The sequence below is a fragment of the Nestor notabilis genome, unplaced genomic scaffold (genome assembly GCF_000696875.1).
Source record: "Nestor notabilis isolate BGI_N333 unplaced genomic scaffold, ASM69687v1 scaffold4699, whole genome shotgun sequence".
Taxonomy (NCBI): domain Eukaryota; kingdom Metazoa; phylum Chordata; class Aves; order Psittaciformes; family Psittacidae; genus Nestor; species Nestor notabilis.
The window spans coordinates 20,323-32,570 of NW_009944895.1; the positions used below are offsets into that span (position 1 = coordinate 20,323).

The window sequence follows — 12,248 nt, forward strand, 5'->3', positions numbered from 1 at the left end:
GGTTGAGCATTTATATTCTACATTACTTTGTTTTCTATAAGAATATTTCTTGAATGTGGTTTTTAATAAAGCAGTTATAGATAATTCATAGCAGTTTCCTAGCTCTTTGTGCAGTATTTTGATTTATATAGATATTTAGATAATTATGATATCTGCTACTCATTACCTAACTTTGTATTTCCATGGTCTGTTAAAGCAGCCTGGTTCATCTGTAGATTCTCATATAAGTTAAATATGCATAGAATACTGTAAGAAGAGAATATACGGAAATTGAAATTATGACCCCAGGTAACTGAGTATCTGAGGCTAGAGTATATGAGATGTAGGAGGTATTTCTGTCTTCTTTCTTTATTATGGAAAAAAATTTTTTTCATTTTGGATGCAGTATTTGTAGTCTGTCTTTGTATTCCCAAAGAAAACACTTTGTGCGTGCTTCATTTTTACTCATTATAATTTCTATTATAGCAGAATGAAAAGTTCTGTACCAAAATGTAGGAGGAAAAGACATCTACCCTCAGGAACTTGTAGTTTGGTTAGAGAACACAGAAAATAACAGAAATTGTGGATGCTCCCATTTTAAAAGTGAGGGGCTGAGTTACACCAGAAGGAAAGGCTTACTTCAAAATCCACTGAAGTTTTATTGAGTTGAATGCACTGTGGATTGACTTACCCAAGGTCACATTGGAGGCTCGTAGCTGAATTAAAGATGTAAACCAGGATTCCTAAATATCTGTCCTATTAGCCATAAGGTCATAATTTCCTCTAAGTATAATTCCCTAGAAAGAATAAGTATAATTTTTCAACAATTGTTTGCTACTCCCACTGCAGCAGCCGATAATTAAAGTCACTGTTATCTGATAAAATTCAGATTTGGTTTCGTTCCCCACAACTCTCTCATCCCCAAACTGAATGTCAAAGTCAGTAATTTAGAAATATGCAAATCCATTGAAAAGTGAACCTTGAAGGGCTTCAACCTGGCTTTTTGGACAGTCTTTAACTGTGCGGTTACTCTTACACTGTGCACAAGATGTGTACCTAGCGATGCTACTCCTGCATCACCCAGCAAACCACACTGGCTTTACAGAAAGTTGTAGATCTACAAAGAAAATAGGCTCAAACTTCAGACAAACTTTCAGCTGGCTTTCATAGCTGCTAATGAACAAGATGGTATGCAGTTGAAGTCAGATCCTAAAATCAGCTGAGCACCTCTGACAGCTAATAAGCTCAATGACATTTGAAAGCATTAGTCCGCTGGGAAATGGGAAAGGCTGCTTTACACTGGTATTCTTACAATTGCCTGTTCATCCCAGCAACCAGTGGTATAGTAAATTAAATAGAGATAGCATGGTGAATCCTAAACCAAATTTAATCATCATAAGATTATCTGGTGTTTTTCCAGAAAGAAATTAAATGAGAGAACCAGGGATTTGTCGCAGGAGGATCTCTTCTTTGTGTTTACAAGTTAAAGGTTGTTAAAGGTTCATAGTAAGGGACTTCATTGGGATAAAATGGAATCTAAAATGTTTTAGCATCACTGCATTTCTGAAATGTACCCTTTTCCTGGTACCGTTATTAATATATCTGCAAACAGCTCTTTCCAACCTCATCATTTCCTCTCCTTCAGAAATGATGGATTCATTTCAACCTTACCTGTGATAAAGCATTTCTAGAGCACAAGAGAAGTATTTTTTTATTGTTCTGTTGATATCAATAATAACTATTAGCGTGCTTAGCTTCACTGGTTTTGAAAAAGCTCTGCCAGTTTACTCTTGCTGAGCCAGTAAATCTTTGATACCAGATATGGACTCCATGTGTACGCTTTTAACACACATGCTACCTTATGTGTTTGAAAAATAATGAAGGATATATTACTTGCACCTTTTTTGTTCATTCTGTAAATGAACTGTTGAAGTGATATCTAATATGGATTTCTAATTTGATTTGGGAGTTGATGGTGGCTTTTGCATATAACTAACATATAACTAAATAAAAAAATAGAGTCCAGGGATTTGGGAATTAAATAGTGCTGCTGATTATTTTTCTTTTCTACTCACCAAATAAAAAGGTATAGCTAGATTGCTAACAATCTTTCTGTACTAATTATTACATGGAGATAGTTGAAGTCTGTGTTGGAAGCAATTTAAACCTTGTGTTTATGCAGTGGAAGTTTCCAATGTTGGTTTGTAATTTTCCATAGCTGTGGTGAAGAACCCCCCAAACAACCTGTGGATCATTGCAGCAGTGCTGGCTCCCATTGCTGTGGTTACAGTTATCATCATCATCATCACAGCGGTTCTGTGCAGAAAGAACAAGAACGACTTCAAACCAGACACCATGATGAACCTGCCTCAGAGAGCAAAAGTGAGTGACTGGTTTTTAGATCCAAGATGTCCATTTGCTTTCTGAGGCTTTAACTGTGTTTCTCTGATAGTTGAAGGAGGTTTGGAATTGAAAGGGTTGTTACTCATAGGTTGGATCTTTGCATTTCTCTGTCCTTGATGCCACCCACCGGTCACAGCAATTATCCTTCTCTTTTCCTCGGGGCTCATCAACTTCCATCACAGCTTGTCCCCTGTCAGTAAGAGTGACAGAGTAGCCATTACACAGTGATGTAAAGCACTGACCCATTAGGACTGAGTTGGCTTTACTCAAGGCACTGGCTTCCTTCATAAAATAGCCTGGGCCTCATCAGCAGCACATCTCCTGTGGGACCTCATTCTCTAACCCATCTCCTGAGCAGCTCCTACCTGCTGCAGGTGGCAATGACTGGAGCTCTGGACTTGGGCAGCAGTTCAGACCTGATCCTAACCAAAAGCTCTCCACCCAACTGCTGATCCAACAGATGTTCTTTCCATTTGTTTTTCAGAAAATTTCTCCCACTGACACTTTTCATTCAGATGTTTTGGACTTTCTAATTTATTTGAGGATGTTGTTGGTTGGGTACAAACAATTATATTTTTTTTGAAGTTACTAACCCATATTGATTACAGGTTTTGTTTGTTTGTTTGTTTGTTTGTTTGTTTGTTTTTGGACCAAATCAAATGTGTTTCCAGTTTGATTCTCTATCTTTTAACAGAAAAATGTCACAGAATACTGATTTGTCTCTGTAGTGGAAAAAAGTCTGCCTCCTCAATGCTGCTAATAAATGGCTCCTAAGCACAGCCACCCAAAGTGAGGAGTTTTTAGCCTACGGACCCTGTGTGTAGGTCATATGGTTCCTTCACCCTTTTAGCTGCCTTTGTTCTCCACTGGCATGTGATTGAAATGATAATTTTTGTCTTTGGTTTCCGAATGCTACAGACAGCAGGATTGTTGTGATTTCAGCTCTGTTGCTTCTGCTGAAAAATGTAGATTGGAGGGAGAGCTGAAGGAAGGCATGATGCATATGACAGCTCTTTTCTCCTCATCTTAGGTTAGTTGCAGATAGGCGCAGCTGGTGCCAATTTGAAAAAGACATTTGTATGAAAAATGAGGCGAAAAAGACACTTCCATTTTGGTTCCAGTATGTTCATTGTAGTGTTATCAAACTAGGGCTAAGAACTAGATCTGCAAAAGTGAAACAAACAATATCACAAACAAAAATTAGTGACACCGCAGTGAGATCATATAATGTCCCACTGAAACCTCTGAAATGCAAATCAGGCTTTATTAGGGGCCGTTGCAAATACTATCACCACTTGATTCTTCTTATATGTAATCTTAGTCCTAGCTAAAGAACAAAATGAGATGGAATTTGTACATTGTTTTGAGCTGGCCATCATTATGGGATGCTTTACAGCTGAAGCAAGTTCCTAAATAAAAAAACCCAAACACTGCTGGTTGAAGCTACAGCACAGAAAAAACTTGAAACTGTTTTAATATTTAATCCATAGCTGCCATTCCAAAGAGAAAGAGAAGGTTGAATCTTAACTCTTCCTGAGAAATCAGATTTTAATCAGGCTGTAAGATACATGGTCAGGTTAAAACCTCTTCAGTCAGGTTACATTTGCATCATCAGTCAATGTCATCAGACAGGAGTTAGATCTGCAGAGCAAACCAGTTGATGCTGTGCCCCCAGCAGCCACACTGTGCTCCTTCCAGGAGATTTTCCTGCAGACTTGCTCACAGTTGCAGCTGGAGTGCAGGAGGTCCACTCCAAGAGTGCAGTTCCCCTTCTTGGCCGATTTTGAGACTCCATGAAATTTAATTGAAGTCATTTATATGAGAAGTGATGCATTTCAAAGTGAAAGCTAAATTGCTTTCTGTTTAATTTCACAATGATAGCTTCATCAAAAAGGTTCAGCCAGGACCTAGTTCAGAGCATATGCTGGTGTATGGACTGTGGAAAATAAATTCTGCAGTGGGACAGGGAGTGGTCTGGTTTTGTCATTCCTGATCTCAGCATCTTTACTTAAAATAAGGTTAAGAAATGTGTCTGGGGAAGATAATGAAATAAGGTCATTTTGAAAATAACAATTTTAGTTTTAATTCCAGCATTAGGGATATCAGGAATAATGATGATTACTTGAGCTGAAGTGCTACACTTCATGCAGTTTGGCAATACATATAGCAGGTCAGCACATATCTATATCACATTTAAAATGAGTATCTTATATTTCATGGCTTAGAAAAGTACTTGAGACTGCTTGATTAATATTGAATCTGTTCTGTAAGTGGAGTCACAGTAGAGTGATTTTTAGTTTAAGAAGCAGCCTTAATGTTTTGTTTCTGCGTGTCTGAGATTTGCTGTTGAATCACTGGAGCAATTTTTTGATGCCTTTTGAATATCCAGCAAACTGTATAGAGAGGAAAAGAGAATATTATGGGATACTCACAGCCTTGGATTTCAGCTGGTTTTGTTTTCAGCGGTGCCCTTTTAGGTGTTTGGCTTCCAAAAGTCCTGCCCCAAGGGGACTGGCAGAGCAGAGCTGCTTGTTCATCACTGCAGGTCCTCCCAGAGCAGAGCTGCCTGCCACGTCCCTCCAGGAGCACAGTACGGAGGGTGATGAAGCACTGAACACTACATATCCTTCTGTAGCTGGGGGGTGATGTAACCTAACAGCAGGATTGCTGCCTGGCCTGGTAATTAAGGAATGACTTCTTTTATTGTAACAGACTGAAGGCTACGTAAGTGAAGTTTAAAAAATGACGTCTCATATGCAGTCTAGTTTATAATATCTTTCTTAGGAATTGTGTTGCTGTTCTGCATTGCCTTAACAGTCAGAGACATCTGGACTAAGTTGCAGGGAAAAAGGACTGTTACCATCTTTTTCAATTGTCTCTCCAATTGTAAAATGAAAACAAGTGTAAATTCAAATCAGTGAAATTCTGATGGGAGTTTATTTTAATGTTCTTTCAATGCTGTTTATATTTTAAGCAACTGTTTTTACTTTGAGGTTTTGGATAGATGTTAGCTGTTACCTCCCTTGCTTTCTAATTCACAACATGACTTTTTTAAGGGCTGTAATCTGATTTATCACCTTGCCTTTCTTTTAGAGCATGAAGGAATAAGCTTGCAGGTAAACAGAGATAAGATCTGCAGTTCAAGACCTGCAAGCCAAAGCAAATGCTGCAGGCCTTGAGAAAACAATCACTATCAATTTGATAAAGGGCATGGAAAAAAAAGATGAGAGAAACTGTCAGCGTACATGGGTGTACATGCAGAGAGGAGGGAGGCTGATCTCCCTTTCTTTTATTTCTTTTTTCTTTTTTTCTTATATTTTCTTTCTTTTTTCCTTTTTTTTTTTTTTTTTTTTAATATCAGTGTCTTTTTTCATGATCATTACAAGGAAAAAAGGTCCCAGAAACAACAAGAACTTCCTATATTCAATCTGCCCTTTGCCAGGCAGTGTAATTTAATGGTCTCATAATTCATTTATTATTTCAAAAGCAATATTCAAATCCCAGTCCTTGGGTCTTTCTCAGTACTTTGGCTGTATTGGACATCTACTTTTGCAGTGCTTCAAGATTTAGTCTTGCCAGCTACCTTCACGGGTGGTAAAGCCATCTGCTCCTGTGGGCTTTTACAAAGCAGGGATCCAAGATCAAATTTTATTTAACGCAATATGTCTGCTGATGAGGACGGCTTTTTCAGCTCTTCCTTTATTGCAGTTTGTTACTAGACATGGTGGTAAGTAGAACTCAGATTAAACTAATCCTTCATTTTCTTCCTTTGGCAGATCCTAGCTGGGACTCTACAGAGTTCTGTAGTAATTCTCATGTTCTGCTGCTTCTGGTTTGTTTCTGTTCGAGGGGGTTGTTTAGTTTTCTATTCTTTTGTTGTTGTGGTGTGGGTTTTTTTTAAGATGCTAAATGTAAGTTAAAACTTCTCTTTCAAAGGAGGGAGAAAACCTGATTTGTTTGGCTTTTCTTGTTTGTTACTTTTTTTGCAGAAAATCTAGGAGAGACTTGACTAAGACTTGAGATAATAAGGTTGAAAACCATTGTTTTGGTTAAAAATATCACTATCTAGTACGTTGTGCAGTAGTTCTTCCCAGCTGTCCTTCATGCAGCTTCTGCTTCCCCTTTCTTCATTTCCTTCTATTTCTTCATTTCCTCCGTTGGTAGCTAATTTGGTGGCTGCTTGTGTGGTACCCTCCTTTCAGAGGAGGGCAAGCAGAAGGCTCCGTCGGGGGTGAGATCCTCATGACTTGCTACGGGTTGATGGGGAATTGTCATTTCTCTGATGTGTTGCAAGTTCCATTGTGGTAATGTGGGGAGATGTCTGTTCTCCCAAATCAGCATTGCCTCAGCTAGCATCTGCTTAATGCACCAGAGATACTTACCAGAGGAATACTGTAGTATGGGAGCACATTAGAAACTGTCAGCCTCAGTTCAAATGGGAGGCTGGGAATGTGATGAACACGCCCATAAACAAAAAGCATGGGGTTTTTTTGTTTTAAAAAATAGAAGACAGCACCATTATTTTCAGATTGAGATCACCTATGAAATGTATCTGTATTTATAGCTAGAACCCAGATTCGTTAAGGGACAGAACAAAAGAAAGTTTTTCTTCAGAGTTCATTCTTTTTCTGTGCTATCAGCAAATATTTTTATCCAGCTGATTTTCTTCCAGAACTAAAATATTCAATGACAACATGACAGAAACCTTGGAGAGACAGTTCAGTTACTGACTATTCAATTCTGATGTGCTTCCCAAAGTATGCTTGAGGGTTAAAATCACCACTGCTCACTTCTGAAGTGTTTTGTGGTGCTTTTAAAGCATTCTGTCAATAGTCTTTGTACTTCAGAAAGAGCAGCCTTCTAGGTTTTGGTAAATTAATTCAATTTAGTGTAACAAGAACATTTTTGTGTTACATATTTTATCCAGAGGTGGTCAGGAATTTGAGTAATTTATCTTTCATACTGGTTTTCCTTCTCTTTTTTCCAATAGAAAATGCAGGTTGGTGCCTGGTGGTTGTTTTTTGTGCAGTTCTACTTGTTCTTTGCAAAGGCAGCAGGAAAAGCCCGGCCAGGCGTCAGGGAAGGAGAGATAAGGCTTTTGCAAGCGCCTCTTCCCAAGAGAAACAAGTGAAGTCAATAACAACCTTCCCAGCAGGCAACTGCAGCCAGGGGAAATAGAATTTCACTGATCTGAAAAAAAGACCCTTTTCTGGAAAATGCTGCCCGTGAAACTTTGATGTGTGCCTTTTTTACTTTGTCTTGATCTGGAATAAATTACTCTCACCCTCTTTGAAAACACGAGATTTTTGTCAGAGAAAGTTTTCTGGTTTTTATAGGGTCTTATTTGTCTCACTTCCAGTTTTTTCTTCTATATGCTCATTCTTCTGTTGTCTGTTAAAGGAACTTCTGGGGGTGTTACAGCAGGGTATGAAAGGTTAGCCAAGATCAAGTTTATACTTGCTAATCAGGATTAAAATATGTGGAATGGAGATCTCATCAGAAAATGGCTTCATTGTTGGGCGCGCCTATGTCAATCTACATATTTGTACCTCATGTAATTAAAGAAGTTAAGGGGTAGTGGAAAATTTTATACTGGAGTGGAAATTTTATATTAACATATGACGCATGCTGCAAATTTCTTTTTTTCTCCCACTTTTTTTGCAGCCTGTCCAAGGCTTTGACTATGCCAAGCAACACTTAGGTCAGCAAGGAGCTGAAGATGAGGTTTTACCTGTAACTCAGGAGACCGTTGTACTCCCGCTTCCAGTTAGAGATGCTCCTGCCTCCCAAGAGAGAGAAATTACTCAGGATGGGAGTACCATCAAAACTGCCAAATCCAATGAAACAAGGAAAAGGTACAGACTGGCATGTTTCCTAAGAGGGGTGGGATAGGGTATGTGCTGCTGGTTGCTTAGGAAAAACCTGCAAGGTTTGGTTTCCAGGCTCTGTGTGTGGCAGATGGTTCCTCCAGGATAAATTCTTGGCATATCACTGGTCTGCGCTGGATGTGTAAGTTTGCTGCAAAGTGCAGGATAAAATAAAGTGAAATCTTCAGAGACTGTACATGCATAGAGTAGGTAAACGGGAAGTGGCTCTTGTATGCATGTTGGTGTTGTGTAAGAGATGAACCCAAACAAAGCATGGGATATGGAGCATAAACAGTGATTGTTTCTCAGATGAACCAGAGGACAGGACCTTAGCCACTCTAAGTTGCTGTAGCTCTAATAACAGACTCTGTCACTCCCGAATTGCACCCAATGCCTTCCTTAGCAGAAAGGGAAAACACCAAACATCCACTAAATTGTGAAAGACTTCTAGATCCAAAGCATCTACAGCCAGACAAAACTTCTGAGAGTGTAAGAACAGACCAGATAACATCAGTGTATAGGGTAAAGTGTCCCAGGTTTGCAGTTTATTCATAGTAAGTCTACAGGGTTGTAGGATCACAGATTCAATGTCCCCAGGAAGCTGTCTGGCTCTTCCTCTTCTCCCTTGCAGGGTCAAGTACACCCCTAACTCAACTTCATCTAACTTTTTTAAAGTCTTCCAGTGGTGGGATTACCACAACTTCCTCGAGCAATCTGTTCTTCACTACCTTTCCCACTAGGAGGTTTTATCTCTTGTCTACCATCAATCATCATGAGAATAGCTGAAGGTGATTGTTTCTTGTCTCAGTGATTTCAGGCAAGGAAAGCGGGTTATCCCTTTATCCTAGCTGTTTTGCATGGTTCAAGTGGATTTTTTCTTTGACCTGCTCTCCTTGAAATTAAGTGGGTGATCATCAACTTTTTATTGCTGAAGAATAATACTGAAGGGAAGAGAGGAAAATGAAATTGTTAGGTAAGCAGCTTTAATAGAGGTAACAGTCATTGTCTAGTTCACTGACATTGGTCATAAGCTGAGGATTTCCTGAAGAAAAAGGGAAACAGAGGGATCCTGAGCTGGTGTCTGGTTTGGCATGCTTCTCTGGTTGCATAGTAAATCACCTAGAACATGGAGAGAGCTGACTGCAGGGAGTACCAATAGAGGACTTAGTTAGCAGAGAACTCCCCTGATTGCTGTGATTGCTTCACTGGGTTTGGGTGTGAATTGTTATTCTGCGCTTTAATGTCAGTGATATGTTGTTCATACCATAACTATTTGAACTGTGAGAGTCAGGTTATATAGGATGTGTGCACCAAGCAGCTCTTGTCCCTTTTGAAGTCTTTTGTCCTCTGATGAAATACAAATTACATGGGAGATGATAGATAACCATGACACCGTCTGTGGCTGCTGGTGCTGGACCACCACAGATTAAGCCTTTGCAGGAACTAGAATTGTTCTTCAATATGTTTTGAAGTGTCTCCAAAGTCACGTGTAGACACACACAAAAAGTGTAAACCAGCCCTATTAATGAACCCTCTGACAAAAGTGATTAAACACTCAGTCCTTTGAATGAGCGCAGAAATTCTCCTCTACTTAATCTCCAGTTTTAAACAAACATTGATAAGCAAACTTGATCTGGGAAGTCAAAGGAAAGTTATTCTCATTCAAAGATGTGTTGTGCCTTTCTAAGCAAATAACTAAGAGTTAGTTTTGTCTCCTTCAGGGTGATAGCTTGAGTAAGTGAGAACATGCAGAATTTGAGGCTTTTTTCATTCCCAGGAGCGGTTTCTGGGGATGGAATTTAACGGTTTCTGAAGATGAAGAAATCTTTCTTGACCTTTATGTATTTGCTCTCTCATCCAGGCTATTTTGCAGCCAGGAAAGGCCAATCTAAATCAGACTGCCATGGAGTGACTGGTAACTGATCAGAGTATCTTCTCTGATATTAACACTGAAGGAAACTTCACGGTTAATAATACCATGGCCATTTAAAAAGGATGAATACTTAGATTGGTAGCAGCAGAAAACATTCTGCAAACTATCTGTGCTCACTGCTTTTCCTCGTTCCCCAGTGGAGCAGATTTTCTTCATGTGTTGGCCTGTCCTGGATGGATTGTTTTTACAGGCTAGGATTATTCATTAGCAGTGGCAGGCAGGTTTATAAGGGAGAAATGTTACTTTTCAGGAGTATTTAGCCTCAATGGAATTTCACAAGAAAATCCTTAGGCTGGGCTGGACTGAGGTGGGTTGCATGCTGAGTTCTCCTAAATCCCTGTAGCTGGGACAAGCCTCTCTCAAATTATCTATATATGTTTCCACCTAGGATATCTTCAAACAAGAGTTCCTAAACATTACTTTGCTCATACTTGTCCCTTTCTGTTCTGACCACAGTAAAAGCTCTCTACTTAGACCAGACAGGGCAGTCAGAACCTGAGGTAAATGAAAGTTTTGAGCTGGCAATGTAGTCTTGGCAATAATTTTTAGGATGATTTTTACAGTTGTTTTGCTTTAGTACCATATTCTGGATGTAAAGCCATTCTGACAGCAATAGAACTTGATTGGATTTTTTCCTCTGTAAATGAAAGTCATTGTGACTAAGCCCATTCTTTTTCTCTAATACAACCTATTTACATTATCCTGTCATTAGTCATGACAATGCTAGATTGTAGACGGGTGCATGAGTACAGATCCTGTAGACAGTTTTCATTCCCATTGTGGCAAGTTTTACATGTAGCGACATTGTGATGCCATGTCCCGATGTGGAGCAGCACCAAGTCTAACACTTTCTGCTTTGGCCTGCTTTTCCCAACTTGTGCATTAGGATTTGAGTAATTTGCTCCCCCAGAAAGAAGAGAACTTTTGAGAGCTTGCTCCCAGTGCAGCCCAGTTACACTGCTCATTTCTGTTCTTGCTCCTGGTTGGGACTGAATGCTTGCAGCAGTTCTGCTCTGTCCTCCCTCCTTGGCCTGTGCAGGGACCAGTTTTAGGGCAAGAATATGCAATGGCTGAGTAAAACAAGCATTTTCTTAGAAGATCCAGCAAGTAATAGTGCTGGTTAAACCAGGTTATGTCCAAAAAAATGGAGAATTTTCTTATCACATTGTGTGTGTGTATGTGTAAAGTGAGTGACTGAACTTTACATTGTGACTGACAAAACAAGTTGAGTGTAAATGAAGGCTAAAAAATGAAGGGGTTAGTTTAGCTGTATATACATAAACAAAGGTCTGCTTTATTTTAGCTGTGTAAATGGCACTGAATTGATAACAGGACTTTCTGTCCTCTGCAGTGCCACTTCTGTCATTGTGGGGGTTGTGCATGAGATGTGGTTGCATTTGATGCCACTAAGATACCCATTAACCCTGAACTAATTGAGAAGTCCTGTTCTCTGTTCCTGCCTTCACTGTGTTTCATGTGCAGTTTATATTCTGTCTCCTTTTGGTACAAAATCAGGCTTGAAAACTCAGTGATGCAAACTGTGTGCAGATGAAATAACCTTGAGATGAGGTTTACAAGGAAGAACTCACATTCTCCCTTGTTGCTATGGTTACTTGCAGCCGGTCCCCAAGTCAGAACGGCTCCATCATCAGCAATGGGTCGGGGAAGCCCAGCTCTGAGCGGAGCTCCCTCCAGAAAGTAATGGCACCGCAGAAAGTGGCAAAAGAGGAAGGAAGGAAAAGAAATGGTGAGCCATACCCACGCAGGCACTGGCTGTGCTGAAACCATCTTACTATATCTTCAGCAGTACTTGCGCATTTTCTGTGTGTAGCTGTTGTTTTGTTTGGTTGGTTGGTGTTTTTCTTCCTCCTTACTGCTCTGACTTTCTCAAACTCACATCAACACTATGGTGCCTACTCTTTGTGTGGGCCTTTGCAAGATTTCTTTCTTTTTGTTTTTTTTTTTCTTCTTTAAATACCAGTAAACTAATGAAAATGTGATGCTGCTTAGTAGGCGGACAGGGTTTAAAGCTTTTTCTTCTGCATAGAGCCTTAAGATAATAATTT

General features: G+C 39.6%; 1 protein-coding gene across 1 annotated transcript in view; it reads left to right on the forward strand.

Moving 5' to 3' along the window:
- Positions 1-12,248, forward strand: part of KIAA1549L (KIAA1549-like ortholog) — a 62,830-nt gene that overhangs the window by 14,225 nt on the left and 36,357 nt on the right. The window contains exons 9-11 of the mRNA XM_010022628.1: positions 2,198-2,361; positions 8,047-8,237; positions 11,802-11,929. Of these exons, the coding sequence (XP_010020930.1) occupies positions 2,198-2,361; positions 8,047-8,237; positions 11,802-11,929 (483 nt within the window). The remainder of the gene's footprint in view (positions 1-2,197; positions 2,362-8,046; positions 8,238-11,801; positions 11,930-12,248) is intronic.